Raw genomic sequence first — 22,971 nt, 5'->3', positions numbered from 1 at the left:
CAGCCTGTGGCACTGCTGAGGTCTTATGGAGGCCCAGGATGCTTCGATAGCGGCCTTTAGCTCATCCAGAGTGTTGGGTCTTGAGTCTCTCAACGTTCTCTTCACAATATCCCACAGATTCTCTATGGGGTTCAAGTCAGGAGAGTTGGCGGGCCAATTGAGCACAGTGATACCATGGTCAGTAAACCATTTACCAGTGGTTTTGGCACTGTGAGCAGGTGCCAGGTCGTGCTGAAAAATGAAATCTTCATCTCCATAAAGTTTTTCAGCAGATGGAAGCATGAAGTGCTCCAAAATCTCCTGATAGCTAGCTGCATTGACCCTGCCCTTGATAAAACACAGTGGACCAACACCAGCAGCTGACACGGCACCCCAGACCATCACTGACTGTGGGTACTTGACACTGGACTTCTGGCATTTTGGCATTTCCTTCTCCCCAGTCTTCCTCCAGACTCTGGCACCTTGATTTCTGAATGACATGCAGAATTTGCTTTCATCCGAAAAAAGTACTTTGGACCACTGAGCAACAGTCCAGTGCTGCTTCTCTGTAGCCCAGGTCAGGCGCTTCTGCCGCTGTTTCTGGTTCAAAAGTGGCTTGACCTGGGGAATGCGGCACCTGTAGCCCATTTCCTGCACACGCCTGTGCACGGTGGCTCTGGATGTTTCTACTCCAGACTCAGTTCACTGCTTCCACAGGTCCCCCAAGGTCTGGAATCGGCCCTTCTCCACAATCTTCCTCAGGGTCCGGTCACCTCTTCTCGTTGTGCAGCGTTTTCTGCCACACTTTTTCCTTCCCACAGACTTCCCACTGAGGTGCCTTGATACAGCACTCTGGGAACAGCCTATTCGTTCAGAAATTTCTTTCTGTGTCTTACCCTCTTGCTTGAGGGTGTCAATAGTGGCCTTCTGGACAGCAGTCAGGTCGGCAGTCTTACCCATGATTGGGGTTTTGAGTGATGAACCAGGCTGGGAGTTTTAAAGGCCTCAGGAATCTTTTGCAGGTGTTTAGAGTTAACTTGTTGATTCAGATGATTAGGTTCATAGCTCGTTTAGAGACCCTTTTAATGATATGCTAATTTTGTGAGATAGGAATTTTGGGTTTTCATGAGCTGTATGCCAAAATCATCCGTATTAAGACAATAAAAGACCTGAAATATTTCAGTTAGTGTGCAATGAATCTAAAATATATGAATGTTAAATTTTCATCATGACATTATGGAAAATAATGAACTTTATCACAATATGCTAATATTTTGAGAAGGACCTGTATTTGTTTTGACCTTTTTATATGTTGAACTGGTGACCTGAGTGTGTGGTAATCCCTTGATGAAATACTGGTACATTGTGTGCAATCAAAATAAACCACTAAGCTAACTTAGTTTGTGGCTCAAAGCGTGCAGCCATCCATGTTATATCTATTTTATAGAATAAACTAAATAATAATAATAATTAAAAAATAAGTCAAAGTTGTTGTTTTTTTTTTTTTTTAGCAACAACACTGTTACAGTTACATTTCAACAAAAAAGAATCATCAGTCAGTCAGTCATTTTCTACCACTTATTCCATAGTGGGTCGCGGGGGAGCCGGTGCTTATCTCCAGCAGTCTATAGGCGGGGTCCACCCTGGACAGGTCGCCAGTCCATCGCAGGGCAACACACAAACAACCATGCACATACTCACTCACACACCTAAGGGCAATTTAGAGTGACCAATTAACCTAACAGTCATGTCTTTAGACTGTGGGAGGAAGCCGGAGTACCCGGTGAGAACCCACGCATGCACGGGGAGAACATGCAAACTCCATGCAGAAAGACCCCAGGCCGGGAATTGAACCCAGGACCTTCTTGCTGCAAGGCAACTGCGCTACCGTGCAGCCCCACACAAAAAAAAATAAATAAATAAATAAATATAATCCAAATATTAATATTTTTTAGTAATTCAGTTGAGAGAGAAACTTATTCCTAAATTCATTACAATGTGATATTTTCAAGTATTAATTCCTGTTCAATTTGATTATTATGGCTTACAGCTTATGATTAGTAAAAATATATGTTTAATGCAGAGATGCTATGGTATGGCCATGCTGTGGCCTATGCCGTCATAAGGGGGCAGGCCACAAAAGGTTAAAGAAGCCAGATCACAGAGTGCTATATCCAACCATGTTAACGGAAAGTTTGGTGGTCGGAAAAGGTGCACAAGCAATAACGATAACCGCAACCGGGAGAGGATTGTGAAGCAAAGTCCTTCAAGGAATGACAGAGATTCACCAGGTCTGGGCGGCTGCTGGAGTCAGTCTTTCAACAGACAGGACATGGTCTACAACTGTCACATTCCTTGTGTTAAACTACTCTGAAACCACAAAAGAAATGTCAGAGGCATCTTACTTGGGCCAATAAAAAAAGGACTGATACAAAGTATGGTACTATTTTCGGAAGGAATTAATTTTTACATTTAATTTAGGAATCAAGGTCCCAGAGTCTGGAAGAAGAGAGGAGAGACTCAGAATCCAATCCATCCATCCATCAATTAATCCAGTTTCCACAGTCAGTGATTATGCAGGGAGCCATGTCATCTGCTTGTGTGGGTGTGCTATGTTTAGTCCAAAGTCAGCTGTGTACCAGAAAATGTTGTGCTTCCTTCTGCTGACAAGCTCTGACGATCTCATTTTCTTGCAGTCTCGGCACCTTTCCACACTGCCAATAACTGCTCTAATTTTTCCTCTAATGAAAAATGCCAACCTTAAATAGTCTCAGCTGTTAAAGGACCAAACCAATATTTACTCACAGATGAGTTCACCAAATTCCATCATCTATACACAAAATACACTTTAATAAATACAAATATATACATTTAGTCATTTACCACCGATAATTACATTTTTATAGTTCAACCGTACACTTCAGCACCATAATGAAAACACCCCAAAGGTGGGTACTAAGCTACAATAGATGTTTCAGTTTTCTTTTTTTCTTTTCTATCTTCTATCTATTTTCTATCTTCTTTTACCAAATTCAGTGTTTACACCACTTCTTGAACTGATTCTTATCATTTTATTAGAATATTAATACCGAAAGAAGGTGGATATTAAGAATAAACAAAAAAAAAAAAATAGCTAGGTTAAACCTTCAACACAGCTTTTGCAGACAATAGGCACAGATTAATATGATATTCTCATGGTGTGATAACCTTGTGCTTTATTGTATGAACGCCTAAGTTTTAAGAGAAACAAACATTTTCTAATAATTGCAACAGGTGGGGGAGGGAGACTTTTGCTCTCCTCTTTGCTCCATACAACCAAAGCAAACTCACTTTGGCATTTTCTGTGGCGTCTCATTAAACTGACTTTGAACTGTAGGAAAAATACGTGGGAAAATCCATTAAAACCTTGATCCCGGTAATTGGCCACCCTCCTGACTCCTAAGGTTGCATTTATTATACTAATGCTCAAAAATGTGTAGTTTCATTTTTTATGCTTTATTTAATGAACATTCCGGGCATCTGTAAAAACACTAAATGACTTACTTTTATTATTTCCTCGTTATTTTTTATGTCATTAGGAGAATAAATGATGGTTTCACTCAATGTTGAGAAAAAAAAATAATGTAATCAAAAAAGCAAGAAAAAAAATCAGGTTTTATCATTCTGAAGCTGCTGACAGATCAGTCTGCAGGGTGAACCATTGTTCATTATTTTGCACTACATTCCTTCATTTTAATTCTCTTTGCTCGGTGTCATTCTCATGCTAAAAAATGTCACTTTCATCACCATCCGTCTTTTCGATTGATGCAATGGGAAAATCTGGTACATTTCAGCATCTCTCTGTACATTTCCTGCAGAGGTAATGACTTCCATCTGTCCTCACATGCAGCTCCAGATCATCAATAACTGAGAAAATGGGATGCTTTTCTTCAGACACCTTTAAATGTTTGACTGAGATGGCACCAAAACAATCGTATGTCTTCTCCTTGACTAATGCAAATTCAGGATTCATCACCGAATCCCATTTTTAATCATCCACAGCCTGTGACCTCTTCAACCCATTTCACCCGCTTGTTTGTCTGATTGGACATTTTGATGGGTCAAGTTTGGATCACATTGCCTTCAGGCATTTTCTTACAGTTCAGTCAAAAACGTTGACTTATTTCTTCCTGTTTGTGTTTTTACTTCCTTTGTTGTGTATTTTCTATTTTCAAGTTATATTACTTAGAGCTTTCTGTCCTGGTATCACCTTCTTACAACCTTCCCATTTCAGTTTTTTATACGCTCTATTGCTACTAGCGACAGCAGTCACGTTTCCTCTCAACCAGCCAGGAGCAGCAGCTCATTAAGGTCTGCAAACAATCCTGAGGTTCAGTTGGCAAATAATATATTTTTTGTTAGACTAAAACAACTGAATAAACTAAACTTTATACTCTTTGCCAAAGGTTGTACAAACAAAGATAAGGTGCAATAATTGTTTCTTTTAAATAAGTGCTAAACTCTTAGCAAGAAACCCCATTAAAGCTTACATTGTATGACACACTGCCATGGAAAAATATGAATATCCCTTGAACGTTTTCCACATTATTCCATTGTAAGTGGAATGAAAATCATACATGGTTTTCAATATGTTTAAAGAACAAAAACCTGCAAAACAATTGCATCTATTACATCTGCAAGGTCTTTGAATATGGCATAACTGCACATCTAAACAGACATTTTGGCCCATTCCTTTTTGAAAATAGCTCAAGCTCAACCAGACTGGATTAAGGGGTTCTGTGAAAATTAGTTTTCAAGTCTTGCCTCAGATTATCAAAGGTGTCAGACTTGCTACATATGAATATACTTTAATCTAAACCATTCTAGTGTAGCTTTGGTTGTGTTTAGGGTCATTTCCCTCCTAAAAGGTGAACCTTCACCTGTCTTCTGCAGCCTCTGTCGGTTTTCCTTTAAGATTGCCATGTATTTAGCTCCAACCGTCTTCCTATCAACCCTGACCAGTTTTCATCTCCCAGCTGTAGAAAAGCATCTCCGCTGCATGAAGGTGCCACCACATTTCAAGGTGGGGATGGTGTGTTCAGGTCGAGGTGTAGTGTTGGTTTTCCAGTGTTATGTGTCTAGGCTGAAAAGTTACATTCTGAACTCATTTGACCAGAGCCAGTTTCTTTTATTTGGCTTGTGACAAACTTTAAACTTGACCTCTTATGGTTTCTGGTTTAAACCTGTCTGAGGCACTGAGATTAAACTGAACCATAGGACTATATTTACTAATCAGGTCACTTCTGAAGGCATTAGATTGCATTGGACTGGACAGGAGTATCAGTAAAGATAATCTTGAAAACCATACATAATTTTCCTTCACCACCTGGTTGGTTGATTGCATAACATCCCATTAAAACACATATACTGCGATTTCTATCCAGTGTTTCTGGTAGGAGGCAATTTAAGCAACTAAAACGGTCTATTTAATATAGCTTCAAGAGAACAAAACACACAAAGCTGAGGTGTGGAATAAAAAAGAAAAAACAGGGCAGAGTGTTTATTGGTTGTCAGTCTTCACACCAGGCAGCACATCACTCAGAGGAGAGGTCATGGTGCTCGCCACAGTCATGACATAGGTAAACAGAGACACATGGAGTCAGGGAAGGGTATCGCCGCCATCGTCCGGCGGCTCCTGCTGCTGCTGTTCTTGGTAAACAGTGAACGATACCTGACGGGTGGCACAGAGTCACATTGGTTCAAAGAATAAACTAACACTTCCTCAGGTTGAACGCTTTGCTCGACTGAAATCAGGAAGGTGACTTAAAACGAATACAGAGGAAGCTGTGCATTTGCAGAGAATATGGTCAGTTTAAAAGAAACAATCTAGTAAAGCAGTGAAAAGTAAAGCATGGACATTAAGGAGGGTTAAAGAGCGACTAATACTCCCAAACAAAACAAATGGATCGAGGGGCAATGTTGGCTCAGTATCCAAGACTGAAACATCCCAAAATTAATTCAGTGCGTTTCCATTATGTTGACCATACACTGTACAGAAGTGAATAAAAATAATAATGTAAACCCAGATAACAGTGAGGGGAAACATCAAAAAAGTGCTCGTCATGATTATTAAACTCAAATTCACAGATGCCCATAAAGCACTTAATTACTCTGGTATAAAACTCAGTTACATAGGTTGTTATTTCATTTATCATTGTCAATTAGCGTCAGATACAGCAAATGCAATGCAATAAAAAGGAAATGTGATTGCTGTCAAGATTGTTATCCATCCCAGCTACTTTGCTCCACAGTCCTTTCTGCAGATTCTCACATTCTTTGCTTTGATTCGTACTCAGCTGCATGTAGTCACTCGGTACCTTACCAGTGACAGCTGGCTGAGCAGGCCTGCACACATCGGTTAGGAAACAGCCACCAGCAATCATGGTTAAATGTTATTTAACCTTATTGTCCCTTTGGGCCAAACACCAGCCTGTCTCCACAGTTTGTGGCACTGTTCCTTTAAGCAGTCCCTCTTTCTGCAGTGGATCTGGTTCAGTTTCCACGTCAAGCCCTCTTTCCTTCCCTCATCCAGTGCAAAACAAGCCGGCGTGGAGTCGTAGTGTGAGCTGTCAGTCACACGGATGATTGGGTAAGCTGGTCGCCCGCCGCCCCACTGCTCAGCAGTGGCAAGCCGCCTCAACTGGCTTTGATTACATTGGTTTTTAAAAAAAATAGAGAAGTATGAACAGGCACCCAAATCCTCACACACTCATACTTGCAGAGACTGTCACATTACATTTGCCTTTCTTTGGCTTCCTCATTAATTCTTCCACAGGTTAGTCCACTTTTAACATCTCATTTGTTTCCTAAACTGATCCTATCCGACAACGTAATGTCTGACCCCAAACAAAAGTGGCTCATTTGAACCGTTAAACTGTACAGTATATTGTGCTAAAAGACAGATTTTCTACACTGGTGTGCCTATGTGATATGGGAATTACTTCAGAGACGAATAAGATGAGGGAAAAGTTAAGAGATTTTGGAAATGTTGACCAGTGCCTCCCATCAACAACCTCAAATAAACTCTATTCCAGCCCTGTACCTCAGAGACAGACTGTACATGTGCCTGTACAAAAATCACTTCCCACTAATAAGTGATAATAATGCAGCGAGGGGGTTAGGCTGTGTAAACATACAGGTGCATCTAAATAAATTACTATCTCCCCGAAATTTTGGCTTAATTCAGTAATTCAATTTAAAAAGTATAACTCATATTATACAGATTACCTATAAGCAGCATCAAACGTGCCACGCTTTTTTCCCGGCTAACTTTAACAAATTTAGCTCACAGCTAATGGAAACAGACAGTGAAACCCTCCTCAAGTTGGGAAAGCCGCACAAAGCCACTTCTAAAAGAAGCTTGCTGTTCACAGGTGTATCCAAGCATGTTAATGGAAGGTTTAGTAGAAGGAAAAAATGTGTTTCAGGAAAAAGTGGGTTAATTCAAGAGCTTGGAGGAGATTCAAAAGGTGTGACTCCACAGACTTCCTCCAGGCTTCAGAGTTATGTAATGTTCTGAGAAAGAGAGTTGTGTGTTTTTATTAGCTGTAAGCCAGAATATTAAAAATTACCAGAAACAAACACTACAAGTAGAAAGCATGCTGTGTGTAATCTATTTGTTTCTATATTTGCTGAAATAAATTAACTTTCCCAAGATTATCTGGTTCACTGAGATGCACCAGTACAATGTAAACTAATGCCTGGTTACAAAATGAATTATTTCTGGATACCCCCCCACCTCTCCTCTGCCAGGTTCTGCTCATGTTTTCATGTTAGTATTTCTGCTGCACGCTGCCTGCAACTAATAACCCTTCAATGTCTCATCAACCTGAGGGAAAAAACTGTGAAGCTCACGTCACTTAGCACTAATTGCAACCTGTTAGGGTTCTTTGTTCTCCAACCAAGATGCCACTTCATTAGGGGCCTAAAACTGAGCTGGGACTGGTTAAAGCACCGAAAAAAAGATAATTTTTCTGAAAATTCACACATTAATAATAAAGGGTTCAAAGTAAATGTTCCAAAAGCAGAAATTGCAGAACATAACAGCCTAACGTTTGTAAGTAACAGACAAGCCTATGTTGCTGTGCAATCGTCAATTAAACGGTAATACTGTGAACTGCACCATCCCTCCCAAAACAAAAACAACAACATTTAACTAACAACACAGAAAAAACTGACTTAAAACAGGCTCTGTACGGCTCCAGGTAGCTTCGAGTGTCTGCTCCAGAACAGAGGCTCCCAATTACCGAGAGCACCAGAGGGGAACAGAGGAGATAAAATCAAAAGTCATTAGTTCTTGTTTCGTTCCCTCCTGGACTTTCACAGCTTCAAGTCTTTAGTGTTTCATATGCGTGAGTCCAGGAAACCCAGCATTTCCTCTCTGATGAAAACAGTGGAATAAAAAAAAAGAAAAATTAACAACTGGAAAGCATCTGTCCAACCGTGAACATGCCTTAGCTTAGATTCTGGGAGTTTCGTACCACTGTGGACCACAGACAAGATTTCTGAGAATCTAAAGAAGTTCAACCCCCCCGATGCAGTTATACAAACATCTAGTAAATTCAGTAAATTACAAAGAAACAGGGTAAGTTCTCCACAAAAAACTCTACACACTCAGGAATAAGGAAATTCTTTCTGCAGGAGCTGGAGCCCTTACCTTCACACTAAAGTAATGAGAGAACATTGTGTGTGTGTGTGTGAGATCTAACTAATGGTTTCTTTCATCCAACATAAGCATCAAAAATGGTAACAATCAAGTAAAAATGTTTTCTGGAGCCATCCAAAGCCCATCGTGTTCTGACTGTGTGCACAACCGAGTAAGTGCTGGAAATCCTACATCTGATCATTAAAGTAGGTTTGCCTCTTGAACATTAATGAAGCTGCAGATGTTCAGTCTGAGTGTGAGGGAAAGTGAAAGGGCTCCACTGAAGTGCTGAACAAAAGACACAGAGAGCGACTGGGAGAGGGAGCAGTGGTTCAGGTACTTGTTCAGTGGTCAGCACATCCAAAGCAGTCTCTTCTCTCCACACAGACCTGCGCTCACACACACAGACACACTAGGAACTCTGGTTAAGGCAGTGGTGGCAGGTGAGGCTGCAGTGAGGTCGGGGTGAGAGTCGGAGAATCGGTCTGTTGGGGCTCATGGCAGTGAACGCTTCCACTTCCTCGTCCTCCTTGTTCCATTTCCTCATCCCTCTCTTCTCACCGGCAGTCACTCAAATGACATCAGATTGGTTGGTACCTGGAAGAAACGGCAGATTTACAGAATAAGGCCAACGTTCAGCCTCGTGTGTCTGTGACCCTGAAGGTGTCTGTGCTTTCTTACCTGTTGCCTATTGCTCTGACAGGCAGCACTAAGATGTTTGAACCAAAGCAAAGCATTCATCCTGTTCCCTGCCTGGTACTTGTATGTGTTACCTAGGCAACAAAGAGAGAAATAAGTGTGAGATTAAGAGTGTCTTGTTTACACCTGCTCTTTGAGTGGTCTGCGAAGATGGATGAAGTACTGCTTAACTTTTAACGACCCAGGGATATTGAAACGTAGGCACAATGGAAGGTGTGCATGCGTTTCTTCTAAATAAAACCCAGTTCGACTAATTTGAAATCTGGTCTTCATGGAAGGCTAAAAAGAGGTCATTGCAAAAGAAATGCCATAAGAGTTCCTGCCTGCGGTGTGCCAGAAGCCACATTAGGAACAAGGCATACTGACTCAAAAGTTATCCAGATTTCCAGAGTGCATTACAGCCATATCCCTAGAAACAGTTGAGAAACTGTAATGATCAGCCTGACAATAACCTAAATAACATAAACATCAATGCAGGTAAAGACGCAGTTTTGGTTTGTGTGCATGAGCCTCACCATGCTCAGAGTCAGTCAGCAAGAAGACATCAGGATGTTCTGGATCATCAGCCATCATGGCCATGAGACCCACCACACACACGCTCTTGCTGGATGTGGACTTAAACTGACAGGAGAACAAATGAAACAGACAAAATTAGCCTTTTGAAAATGTCTCTAATGCCGCAGGAGATCAGAGCCCACAGTCACAAGGCTTCCCAAGCTGACATCTAGCTTATGTGTTCCACAAAACCAGCTCTTTGGATAAAAATAAACGGTAAAAACTTAATTATTAGTGTTAACATTTTTAACATTAAACCTTTTGTAGGTTCTAGTTATTTTATAGTAGACATTTCATCATTTCATTAACATATGCCAGACAAATGAGAAACATCTGGGATATCATTAATTTACCAACTGAAAACCAAAGAACCTAGACACAGTGTCCTGAGGTATGCCTACACAATCATCTACCAAATTAAACATTATGTGCTTGAGTCAAAACACTTCTATTTGTAAAATATGAATTTATCCATTAAAATACAAATTGTGTAGATAAAACTTTGCTAATCTAGCTATAACAATTTTAGGTTTTATTGCATAAAGGCCGTTGCAAGTTACAAAAGAAGTCCTTTCTAAAAGCAATGTCACGTTAAACTTTTTTTCTACACAAAAATATAACATTTTGATGGAAATGTTTGTTTTTTAAAACCCAAGTGCCACAAAATGCATAAATAAACTTATAAATGTTTCTAAGATTAACTGGGATAAATCACATATTGATAACAGGTTACCTACATTTGAATACATTTGAATAAAGTACTAAATAGAAGTTTGGTGAACGGAGCCCATCTCAATGTGTAACAGAACAAATCCAGCATAAAGAAAATTAAAGTCAACCTAAAACATTTGCACGTAATACAGGAGTATGATATACTCTATACAGTATTGGGATACATGGTTAAAAAGTACATCAGGACATTTGCTAAACCACTCACTGATTCAGAATGAGTAAGAGACAGCTGGGTTTTTTCACCGTAAGCTCCCCTTTGTGTCCGTACTTCCTTAAAAGCCACTTATTAACAGAAGAGGACTCAAACTGTAGTGAAATAATTACTGATAACAGCTTTGTGTGAAGCCTCTTACTCATACCTCCCATTATTCACTGAGAGCTACCATCTGCGTGTCGGCCAGCTGCAACAAACTACGACCGGCCACTTCAAACATGTGCACAACAACCTCTGTTCATCCCGTTGGCTCATCTTTATCAAGCCTTTTCTTCCTTTTCCTCACTTCTAAGCAGCATAATCTGCTGCATCTCCTAACATCTCGTTAAACAGCCTTCTTGTTTTTTTTTTAATGTCAAATCTTAAAGAAAGGTGTAGCTTTTAGCCTTCGTTTTTGTTTTTAATAACAAACACAAGCACGGTGTTTTCCTCTGAGTTCATTTGGTAATTAAACTGTGTTAGAAGTGAGTAAGTAATGGCTATCATGTGTGGATGCCTACAACAAACGGGTGTTTTGAAGCCACTTGGAACATTCCTCTCACAACTGCAGCTCATATGGAGAATGAGACTCACAACTTCAATGTTCTGTTTCTTGCTTCATCTGCCAAAAATACCTGAAGTAACTTCAAGCACCGGTGACAAAAACACAAGCAGTGACTAAATGTTTCCATACGACTTACATGCTTCCTCTCTGTGGCCTTCAGGGACTTGGCAGGGTAGTAGTAAAGCTGAGCTCCACAAAGCGCAACCCAGTATTTGGTCCAAGATGCCACCTGGATGCATAAAGACAAACTAAAATGAATGCGGCTACCCAACACTGGAGAAGTATTCTCATATTTTTGGTAAGCAAAAAGGGTATTTAATTAGAAAATATTAGAAATCTCAAAAGAAAAAAATAGGGAAGATGCTAAAAAAAGAACACAAAAATTATTATTGTTAGGAGAAAAAGTTTCTGCCAAAGAATTTAATCAATTTTCTATGCATTAGAGTTTTAAACATGTAATTTTCTTCCAGCTAAAACAGTATCAGTATCATCTATAAAGCAGTGAAGCTGCTTTATAGATGAGATATACTAAAGTAAGTACAGTGCTGTGAAAAAGTATTCGCTCCCTTATAGATTGCTTCTGTTTTTCTTTAGTCATACTTAAATGTTTCAGATCATCAAACCACTTTCAATATCAGACAATGATACCTGGAGTAAACACAAATGCAGTTTTCAGATGATGATTTCATTTATGAAAGGGAGAAAAAAGCTATCCAAACCAACCTTACCCTGTGTGAAAAAGTAACCTAATAATTGGTTGTGTCGCTCTTGGCGTCCACAGCTGCCATCACGCATCTGAAGTAAAAGCCTTTAACATCATTGTGAATAAATGTTGGCCCACTCTTCTCTGTAGAATCTGAAGGCCATATTGGAGTGTTTTTCTAGCAAAGAAAGTTTGTTTAAATTAATGCTACACCATAACAAGTCCAGACTTTGACTAGGCTCTTTTTCGTTACGTGGATCATTGTTCTGCTGTATAACACAAGGTCACGTGTGCTTAAAGTCACAAACTAATAAGACTTTGTTCTTTATTTTCTGCTAGATAACAGAATTCATGGCTCCATTAATAATGACCAGTACTTTTTTCAACTGCTTTGTTAGTTTTATGCCAGAGGGAAGTCTTGGGGATCACCATGATGTTTTGTAGCAAATATGAAACGGGTCTTTATGCTCTCTTTGGTGAACAATTTGCCTTAGACCTCTCCAATGGAGGCCATTTTTCTCCAGTCTCTCTTTCATATTGTTGAATCAAGAACTATGACTTTAACTGAGGCAGGTTCTTGGTTCTTTTATGACCTCCTGAATGAAATGTCTTCTGGAGTAATTTTGGAAGACCAGCTACTCCTGAAGGGGTTCACTGATGTTCCATGTTTTCTCCATTTTGTGGTTAACGGCTCTCAATTTGGTTGCCCGGAGTCCTAAAGCTATATAAATGACTAAGGTCGTCCTCTGTTCTTAAATTCCTTTAGATCTGTTCATCCTGCTTTTTAGATATTTTATCCTACTTCATGCTGTCAGACAGGTCATGTTGACATAATTCATTTTTTCTACAGGTCTGCCAGTAATTAGGCCTGGATGTGGCTAGTGGAACTGAAGCAAAACATATGATCAATCACAGTGAATTCATGCTTCAACAGAGTGACCTCTATATTTTCCCAGATAGATTTCTGCCTTCATAAATTATTTAATGCTTTTTATTTTTACTCAGGTTATCTTTGTCTTATATTAAAATTTGTTGAGGATCTGAAACATTTAAATGTAAGAAAAATGCAAAAAAAACAAAACAAAACAGAAAAACAACATATGTAAGGGTGCAGATACTTTTTGATATCATTGTACAGGGAGCAGATAAATTCAGCAGGTTACAGATTCTCTGAGGCCCAGCACATGTTCTAGAGATCCAACCTCTTTTAGATCTACCCAGGTGCTTCTGTATCAAGTTCTTGTATAAAAAGCACATGAATGCACACAGGCGTATAATCTTATGGGAATGTACTAGCATGTTCTTACAGTTGGCTTCTTGCCCTCCTTAAGCACGGTCTTCCGTCTTAGCACCCCTTGGACGGTGACTGCTCCGGGATACAAGTGAACGGCAAGTTCCTCTGACTCAGCCGAGCTGCAACAGGACAGAGACAAACATCACAGGGCATATAAACAAACAACGTCACATGCATGAACATGCACCAGAATTAATCAGAGAAAGACTAAGAAAAGCAGAAGCAATCTGCACAGTCACCTTTAACCAGTCTTTGTAGAACCGTAATGTTTTTATGAAACGTTTTTCTGTCTTGCTTAGACAGAACTGAATTTCACAGATATAAATTTTAATGCTGCCGTTTGCAGAGAGAGGAGCAGCTGTGGGTAAGGTGGTGTGCAGACTGTGTCTGTCTGGAGGATCAGAGCAGCAAGCTCAGTAAAGAAGCCTGATAAAGACAACCACGTCCAGAACCAGAAGCTTAAATATACACCATATAAGAGAAGTGTGGTGAAGCAGAAAGCTGCTCCACTATAGTCTCCACTATAAATATTATTTTGTCATTACAAGATAATTACTGTGTTATCATGTAATATTGACAAATTTGCTTGAGGAAAATCCAAATTTTAAGCTCACAAGATGAAAAATAGTCTGTGGATTGTGTCTTCAATTCAGTTTATGTTAATTCTTGTTTGCTGTTCTGCTGAGCTTTCAGGGTACCTACACATTAAAAAAGAACAATACTTTCCAGACTTCTCAGTCATTTGTGTCAATTTTAAAACATAAACATAAAGAAGGGAGATAAGTCACAAGGATGGAAAAAAATAATAATGAGCAGGGAAAGAAGGGCACAAAGAAGGGAAGGAGGAGGACATGATGAAGGAAGAAAGATAGATGGAAACAAGGAAAGAAGAATGGACACAAGAACAAAAGAGAGCAAAGAAGGAAGGACATGGGATTAAGACAATAAGATAGGGAATGAGGTCTGGAAAGACAAATATTTTTTCAGACCTGGAAAATGCTGAACTTAATTTCCAGGCTGCATAGGAAACCAGGCTCGCCGTGGCTATACAGGCAGACGGCTGTGATGGTGCATTTAGGGACTAATCTTAACTACTTATTTCTTAAATAAATTAGCTACAAACAATTAACAGACTAACAGAGAGCTTCATTGTAGTCTTGCTAAAAGGTTCCTAAATGTAACAATGTGATCATTGATCAATGTGAACAACAGACTGGTGTTGTGGTTAAATTACTTCATTTGAAAGTGCTTTTCATTGATATCTTTATCTAAGAGCTAAAGCTAAGATGATCAAGATAATCTTTCCCTGGCTGATATCTTACATATTTTTAAATTCTTTAATGATCCTAAATATAACATAAGCTTCAAAGACAAGACAACTGTATCTCTGAATATGGGGCTATCAAGTTGCCCTTCTAGAGGATTCATATATAGAGACAGATGCTGTATAGGTAGGTGTTGTTGAATCAGAAATTTGGGTCAGAGCCCTCACAGCAGAAGATTATAGGTTTGATCCCCAGTAAGGGGAATCAAATGACCTGTACCTTTTCCTTTGTATCACCCAGAAACACAGGAGAAAAGAAAAGCCTCCATCCTCATCTGTGCAAATGTTATTTCAGGGTTAGAGAACCATATTTCCTTTATGCATTGTCCAAGGAGCTTAGTGCAGTACCTCCTGTTGAACCCAAAAGGTTGTAGTGGACATTTAGTGTTAGCTCCTCTCTGCTGGTTCTGGTTCAAATCCAAATGCCAACTGGAGTGACGTTTGTTCTTTCTGTTTATAATTTTCTCTTTTAGAGCAAGACTGCCCAGACATTTTCTGATTCCAATGAACCATTTATAGCCAATTTAGTATGAAGTAGAGTACACATGTTACCTAAATGCACCAGTAGCAGTAGAAGGGAAGAGGTAATGATTTTTAAACCTTTTTCATCTTGTGAGCTCAAAAACATTTATCTCCAGGCAAATATATGTTATCATGAGAAAAAAACTAATATTAACTCCTGACATAAAAAAGATAATGAGACAGGGTTCCTCTCTACTTTAGCAATCAGAATCTACTTGGTGTCCATAAGCATGTGGAGCGCAGCATGTCTGCAGGGATTCATTCTGGCTACAAGCTGTAAAAAATGCATTAAGAGCTGAAGTTTACGTTACGTCTAGAAAGGCCAGAACCGAAACAGAATATGCTTTTGCTCCAAAAGCTTTAATATTACCAGATAATCTATATATGATCCTTCAACCTAGGAGAGGGCGATATGACAGAAATATTATCATTATCATTTTACAGAAAAATCACAACCATGATTTTCACTCAGTTTTCATACGAAAGGACAAAGCTCTTCAAGAAAAACATTTAGGAGATTTCAGGCTAAAGAACATGTTTTAGAAGATTTTCATCCGTTTGTACAACTTAGCTAACTCCTATCAACTACGACTGAAACTTAATACGTAAAACTGAAACAGTACGCTCAGCCTCAGACTGCTGAACCAAACTCAAAGCCTCCAATTTAATTAAAAAGGTCAAGAATACCACTTAGGTAAAGTGCACTACTACTGATCAACGCTAGTTTATGGATCTAAAGGAAAAGGCTTCATTTGCATGAGATCATAAAACTGTAATAGGGACAATCTGCCTCACATTGGGCTGCACAGTGCTGTCAAAAGTATTTATTTATTCATCCTTTTACAGATTACTTCTGTTTTTACTTTTTGTCAAACTTCAACATTTCCGATGTTTTCCGATGGATTAATATCAGACAAAGATAAAAGAAAAAGCATTTTTTAAATGATTTAATTTCTTAAAAGGAAAAAAAAAGGCCATCCGAAGCATCCTGACCCTACGTGGCAAAGGAATTGCCACTAAACCAAATTTCAGCCGTTAAATGTGATAACTAGACACTAGGGTTTAGGTATGAATGACCTGAGAGCTCATTGTCAAACTGATGGATGCACATTTTCCTTCAGGATTTCCTGGTTGAGAGCAGAGTTTTGGTAGGCTGGCCACTCAAATTTCAAAACTGTTCCATGTTGTCTCCATTTGAAGCTAATGACTCCATGTTTCTTCCCCGGAGTCCCCTTGGAAATGGCTTTGTAGGGAGCTACAGAGGGAGAGACGAATAAGACTTTGTATGTATTCTTGAATTTCTTGAGATCTGAGCATAATGTGTTGCTGTTTCAGATCTTTAGCCTGCTTCAAGCATTTCTTGAGTGTACAGGTCTGGCAGCATTTAGGACTGGGCATATTGAGGTTGTGTTGATGATGTTTTCCTCCAAAGACAAAAACTCATAATTTAAAACAGATAATTAATATCAAAGATAACTTGGGTGACCTTTGATATTAAGTTGTTTGATCATTTGAAAAGAAAAAGCTAAATCAAAAGAAATCTGTAAGGGGAAATGGTTTTTTCCTCACAGCACTGTATGTAATCAATTGTATTTGTGTCCAAATTACTTTTTTTTTTTGTTTTTATTTGTCTGGATTCCACAGTAAGCAACATTTCACCTAAATATTATCTAATCCTATACTTAATGTCCCAACATTCATCCCTTTAACAGCTCTAACAGGCTGTGTTCAGGACAGACAAGTTGCTGCAGCGACCCATACAGTCTCTCTTTCACTCAATCCTCACTTATCAACGGAGGTTTTCGTTTAATTTCTTGACTTCTACGTCTCCTGCTGAAATCCTCAGGGCAGATAACAAGGTGTTTCTGCTTTGGCAGATCAAATATTTATTAATATTGTCATATCACCCACTCCTACTTTAAACTCCAGCTCTATTTATCCTTTCTGTTCAGTCTAAAAGATATGAGCAGCCCACGCTTCCACTTTAACCCCCAACATGTGTGTTTGAGTGACAGACATGCAGGAAACTGAAGAAAGCTGTAGTCAGAATACATAATCACTGCAGCAAACGACAGGAACCTGCAACCCCAAAGAGAGCCTCTTCTTTGTGATCTCACCAACACTCGCACTACTTCCAGATCACCAGATTATCCCCAACACTACACAGGCTAAGCACCGGCACGCAGCGGCCTGGCAGCGAATGAAGCGTGCGGGAAAAAAGCTTTCAGAGAGAGTTTGGTTCAGATCGAGTTGGTTCTGGTCGAGGTGGGTGTACCTGCTGGGCCTCAGGACTCCTCTGTACGGGATGCGGGCCACACGGGTCACTGGGCCCAGAGAGTGATAGAACCGAGTCCTGTTTAGAAATTGGATAAGATAGGACAGGATAGGATATGGGGCATGGGACACTGTTAAGTTGTGTGGTTTATTGAGCTGTTTCTCTTTTTTCCCGTTCAAACTTCACAGGTTAGCTCTGAATGAGGAGCAGTCAGTTGGTTAGAGGATTTAATAATGGATGTGAGGTACTAGAAAACAAAAACAAAACAACAATGGTGTTTCGGGAAAAGAGGTTAGAATGATCTTCAGGCTACTAGACTTCATTTCAGATCAGGTCAGTGTTGCTCCTTACGCTTCACGCGCAGGGCCATTATTGAAAAGATTGATCTAAAATAAATATACTTTAGGCTGCTGGAGAAGCAGGAGCGTCTGCACATCACTGCTCATTGTTGAGAGCAACAGCAAAGGGATGAAGCATGACGGCCTGAAAGCAACGCTGTGCACGGTGATTTTCAGTTTTATTGCAAATCATTTGCACAGGCTTTTAAAAAATACCAAAAAAACAAACAAAAAGGAACTGATCACAGCAATGAAAGTGTTTATGATCTGCTTTTTCCATAACCTGATGGGAAAAGCACTGCAGAAATGGATGCATTACCTCTCAAAAGCTGGCCAAGACATCTCCTCACTGAGCTCGGAGCCCTCACTGCTCCCTGTACCGGGGACAGAAACCATAAGGTGAATGTCACCGTGATACAATCTGGGTGGTGTTTTGTTTTTAACATTACTGGCTTTAATCTCACCGAGCGAAATGCCACTGGACAGAGTTGAGCTCTCTGCCTGTCCCCTGGTGGGACTGTGGCTCTCCAACACACTGTCATCCAGCAGATGACGGGAGCCAGCGTTGGGAAATGTGGCACTTTTAAACTCTACTGTGTTCATCTTATGGATAAAACTGAGGAGACACAACACAGCAGAGGGAGGGACATAAAGGGAACTGCCAGCATTGGTTTAGGATAGAAAACTCTGGCTTCTTGCTTCCTAGCTACCTTAAGGCCATGAATGAAAAAACAATGAATGAATAAATAAATACATGAATGAATAAATGAATGAATGAAAGAATGGAAGAATGACAACAAAATCTGACTGACTTGTAGCCCAGGCTGTGACACTTCCTGTGTCCATAGGGCAGCAGATTCCTGGGGGATGGAGGAGTGGCTGGGACTTCAGCTGCTATCGAACCCTTGCGACCACAAAGAGGAGAGGATGACGCCTCCTGGCCTGTAAACATTAAACAAATGAGACGATTATAACTTTGGAAGAGAGGTGTGAGAGGAAGAACTGCTCACTGGGGATCTAAACTCTGACTTACCAACAAGATCCTCTTTGGAGGCGTTGGCTCGAGGGGTGCTGGTACCTGGCTCGATCTTCTGGGACAACCTGGTTAAAAACAGTGAAATAGATGCTTTTTACACAAAAAAAGTATTTAGTATTGATTGTTGTGGAAAAATCTGAATTAGTTAACAAAAATGATTTGTACTTAAATAAGCTTTTCTCCTTTGTAGTCTTGCATTGTGTCACATTGTGTCTGTCTACCACATAAAACCCCAGTAAAATGCATTAAAGTTATAAGAGGTAAGAACAGTATTGCACAGTACTAACTTTACACACTTGATTCTATGCGAATGGTTGCATAAAATCCCATAAATAAGAAAATATTTTATACTACATTTTACTGACGTAGCAGAAACAACAAATATTATCTGTGCACCATGGCTTTTGCTTTAAGTTTTACATACACCACACTCCACAATTACTAGCAACCCTGGTAAACATGTGACTTGCTTAAAAATACAAGTTATTGTTATGGAGACCCTGAGATGTCCCTCTCTGGGGAACTTAGTGAACTCAGTGATTTTGTTTAGCCTCTTTCCAACCTTCCTACTGTGCATGGTGGCAAAGGTAAACCTGTGTCTTCGTCTAGCCTTTTTGTCACAGTCCGGTTGTTTTAAACGTGTTTGCTATGGCTGTAAACATGAGTTAATTTAGGCTAATTTCTTGCAGCACTTTCTTGCCTCATGAAGACTTATATGCATCATTGAACGATATGTTCTCTTGTCTTTTCTATTTTCTACAGTAGCTGTGTGTCACATCATTGTTATATCTCAGGGAAACGGGAAGGTCATGGATTACTAATGAAGGGTTCCTAGAAACTCTAATCTAAAAGGTTTTTAAAAAGGCTGCAGTTAAATTTATTTAATAAGAACTATAAATAGTGCCAATAATTGTGGCGCTGGTGATTTTCTTATAAGACATTTCTTTTGTTAATGTTTTTCTCCAAGAAAAGATGTGCTCACAGTAAAGGACGGTATTTTTCTGAATAGTTCAGTTACCATTAAGGAGAAATAGAAGATGATGTATAAAGCATTCGTTGATTTTGAGACTTTTTACAGATCTTTACCAATAACTCTGAGGGGTGATGGAAATCTAAAACGTTTTATAAAAAAACTGACCAACCAGTAAACGACTGAATCCTTTAACACATTCACTGTGGCATTCAAAAAACGAAAGCCTTACTTATAATTTTCATCTTCCACGAACTTCTGCAGCTCCTCGATATACCGGACAGAGTTCAAATACTTCTGGATGTGAGGCAACACTGGGATATCTGAGAAAGGGAACACACATTCATACATCAGACATTAAACACATGAGTGTGTGCATTCAATTTACAATGAGAAAATAATGCCAAGTACCTGGTCTCAAGCAATTTACACATTTTCACTTTACTTTCTACAAGAAACTTTAGGAATGCTGAGTGTTGCTAGGCAGATATAGCAGCTTATTTACTCCGTTATGTTGAAGAATGTTGTTTAAAGCATAAATCACTGTAAAATAAGTTTTGGAAGTAGTTTGTAGTTGTTTAAAAGCAGAGATGTATTGTTTTAAAATGATGTAAAAATAATGTGTAGTAATTATGAAGTGGAGAAAAAGTACTGCCTAAAGTATGAAAGAACAGCGGAACTAGAATAAAACTAAATAAAATATGTGGATTACAGGTGTTTAATGGAAATGACATATTTTATTGTGTGAGATCCTGTTTCTCTTTATTCTTTATTATTCCGTCTTCTTATTATTATTCTGGTTGCTTCCGTACACTTTTTGATTCGCTACGCCTTCTGCATACTTTGTGCTATTGACAAGGCATTGTTGCTGAAAGACATTCCCTCCTGGCTCTAGTTGGTTGTTTCTGACTGGGAGTGCTGTATTTCTGCAAATGGCAGTAGGACCAGTGGGAGGGGCCAGAGGAGCTTGTTTTTTTTTTTTTTTTTTCACAGATAATCTGTCAAATATTTTACTGTCAGGACATAGTGACAGTTTTAGCAAATATGTTAAAAACTTTTTTTTTTACAAAAGTTGCCTACTGTAGCTTTAAGCTGGGGAATTTTGGAAGTGTTGTAAATTGGAAACTTTCCATCACAATTTTGAAATTTTAATTTAAAGAAACTGCAACATATCAATACATAAATATACACATTTTGTTTGGTTAAACATCAAGTTAGACATTAACATACATCAAAAATATTACCTCATAATATAAGCTATTTAATTCACATTATGGAATTCAAAAGCTCAAATGTGTAGCTAAAATAGTTTTGAGCTTTGGGCTTAAAATAGTGGCTACAACAGACCAGGGTCTGAGTGCATGTGATGAAGGGGGCATGACCTCAATGCCCCTGCAGTAAGCAGTGCTATGTTTAAGTTTACATGCACAAAATCTTGCTGTTTTCCTTTAAAATATATTTTCCCTAACTTTTTAAAATCCCTGTAAGGCCCTAGTTAAAACCTTTCAAATTCCAAGTTTATTTATTGAAACAAAAATCCTTTTGATTCCCGCAAAAGTTAATTCTTATGGAAAGTTTACAACTTTGAACATTCCTGAAATTTTACAACCTTACCTAAAATCAACATGCACACATAGAACATCTGTCCCCTGCAGTGACCACTATGGATGAACTGGTTAAATATGGACCTTCTTTTTGCACAACACTCAAGTTTTGGTGTCCCATTTGGGAGCGAGTCTCACCGTAGGTGCAAGATCTCTGCAGGTCCGATATGATTCGGAGGATGTTGTTCATCAGGTTGGACCTCTGCTCGTTCTCCAGTATGCTGCCTGTGGAGGGGTAGGCCGAGTCTATGTATGTCAGGTCGGACAGGTACATCCCTGAAAGAAAGCAGCAAAAAAGGACATTTTATATTAGAAGAGCAGAGCTCGGACCCACAAGGAACCAGCCAGAGCGTTAAAGAAGGCTAAATGACACAATAGAGAAAAATCTTGTTTACTCATTCAAGTGTGATGCAGCTGCATTTAAAGTGAGACCAGCAGGCATCTTCAGACTATTTGATTGATTTTACATGTGTTAGATGACCATAAACAAACTGGCATTTTTAAACAGGCTTTTTTGGCACCCTGATCTGCCTTGGCTGGAAAGCAGATCTTCTCCTCAGTCCATTTGTCTCAAAGCCTTCACTCATCACTCTCACTGGCCGTCTCTGGCAGTCACCTAGAGCAAAGTTAAGGACTCACTACATAAATAATGGCACTAGGAGACCAACACAGGAGCTGCTTCCAACCACTCTGAGATTCATAAGCAATGAACACATTTCAGAAGCAGTCTGATGGTATCTTCTTTCTCACACTCTTGTCTTGCGTAATGTTTCTTTCACACGCCAGGGTAGACATTGAAGACAGATGTGCAAAGCTTGTCACTTAACAGATGAGAAGAAAACCTTCCGCTGTTTATCCTCCTGGAGAACATTCTCAGATACTTGTGCAAGTTAATGGCTAAACTCTAGGACCAGAAACCAAAACAAAGAAGTGCATAATTGTTAACTGGAAGGAAAAGTGATTTTCTATTGTTCTGTTTATGAAAATCTGAAAAATGTGGCAGAAACCCTGTATAAAATCTACCCACTGTGAAAAATTTCAAGTTACAATGCAATATATCCAGCACTCAGACTTGCATACAGAACAGGATGATTTTAAATAAAATGGGGTAAAGAAAATATGTGAAAGCAAGAATCGGTTTACAGAAAACTGGAAGCTGTAAGTGGGAATGTGTGAGACAGAAAGAGGAGAAGGAAATGGGGATCCCGACAGCTTAACTGCAATAGTTGCTTTTCTGTCAACATATATGGGATAATAGCAGTTAGTCATGCACAAATCCACACTGCCTGGAACAGATTCATGTTCAGGGAACCTGTGGTTAGGATACATGGTTATTATGTGTGTTTACATGCGGTGAAACCATGAGGATCAATAAAGGTCAGAGAAGTAAAGTGGTTAAAAATGGAGTCTTTCCTCCTCCTGTCTGCTTCTCTGAGCAGGTTGTTTAAAGGGGATAATTTCAGTATTTATTCTTCTAGGTTACAGAAACACACATGACA

The 22,971-nt window shown here is 39.3% G+C and overlaps 1 protein-coding gene across 7 annotated transcripts in view; it reads right to left on the bottom strand.

The window, feature by feature from the left end:
- Positions 1-5,484: 5,484 nt before the first annotated feature.
- Positions 5,485-22,971, bottom strand: part of ralgps2 (Ral GEF with PH domain and SH3 binding motif 2) — a 97,231-nt gene continuing 79,744 nt past the window's right edge. For 4 of the 7 annotated variants that reach the window (XM_047375860.1, XM_047375859.1, XM_047375861.1 and 1 more), the window contains exons 10-21: positions 21,611-21,748; positions 20,101-20,191; positions 18,896-18,963; positions 18,675-18,804; positions 18,327-18,478; positions 18,182-18,236; positions 17,525-17,602; positions 13,417-13,522; positions 11,543-11,635; positions 9,877-9,982; positions 9,344-9,435; positions 5,485-9,259 (exon numbers count right to left, since the gene is read on the bottom strand). In XM_047375860.1, coding sequence (XP_047231816.1) covers positions 9,230-9,259; positions 9,344-9,435; positions 9,877-9,982; positions 11,543-11,635; positions 13,417-13,522; positions 17,525-17,602; positions 18,182-18,236; positions 18,327-18,478; positions 18,675-18,804; positions 18,896-18,963; positions 20,101-20,191; positions 21,611-21,748 — 1,139 coding nt within the window. In that variant the 3' untranslated portion in view covers positions 5,485-9,229. The remainder of the gene's footprint in view (positions 9,260-9,343; positions 9,436-9,876; positions 9,983-11,542; positions 11,636-13,416; positions 13,523-17,524; positions 17,603-18,181; positions 18,237-18,326; positions 18,479-18,674; positions 18,805-18,895; positions 18,964-20,100; positions 20,192-21,610; positions 21,749-22,971) is intronic. The other 3 variants (XM_047375863.1, XM_047375864.1, XM_047375865.1) reach the window with 3 other exon arrangements.

The sequence above is a fragment of the Girardinichthys multiradiatus genome, chromosome 9 (genome assembly GCF_021462225.1).
Source record: "Girardinichthys multiradiatus isolate DD_20200921_A chromosome 9, DD_fGirMul_XY1, whole genome shotgun sequence".
Classification (NCBI taxonomy): Eukaryota; Metazoa; Chordata; class Actinopteri; order Cyprinodontiformes; family Goodeidae; genus Girardinichthys; species Girardinichthys multiradiatus.
This window is presented reverse-complemented; position numbering and strand designations above follow the sequence as displayed.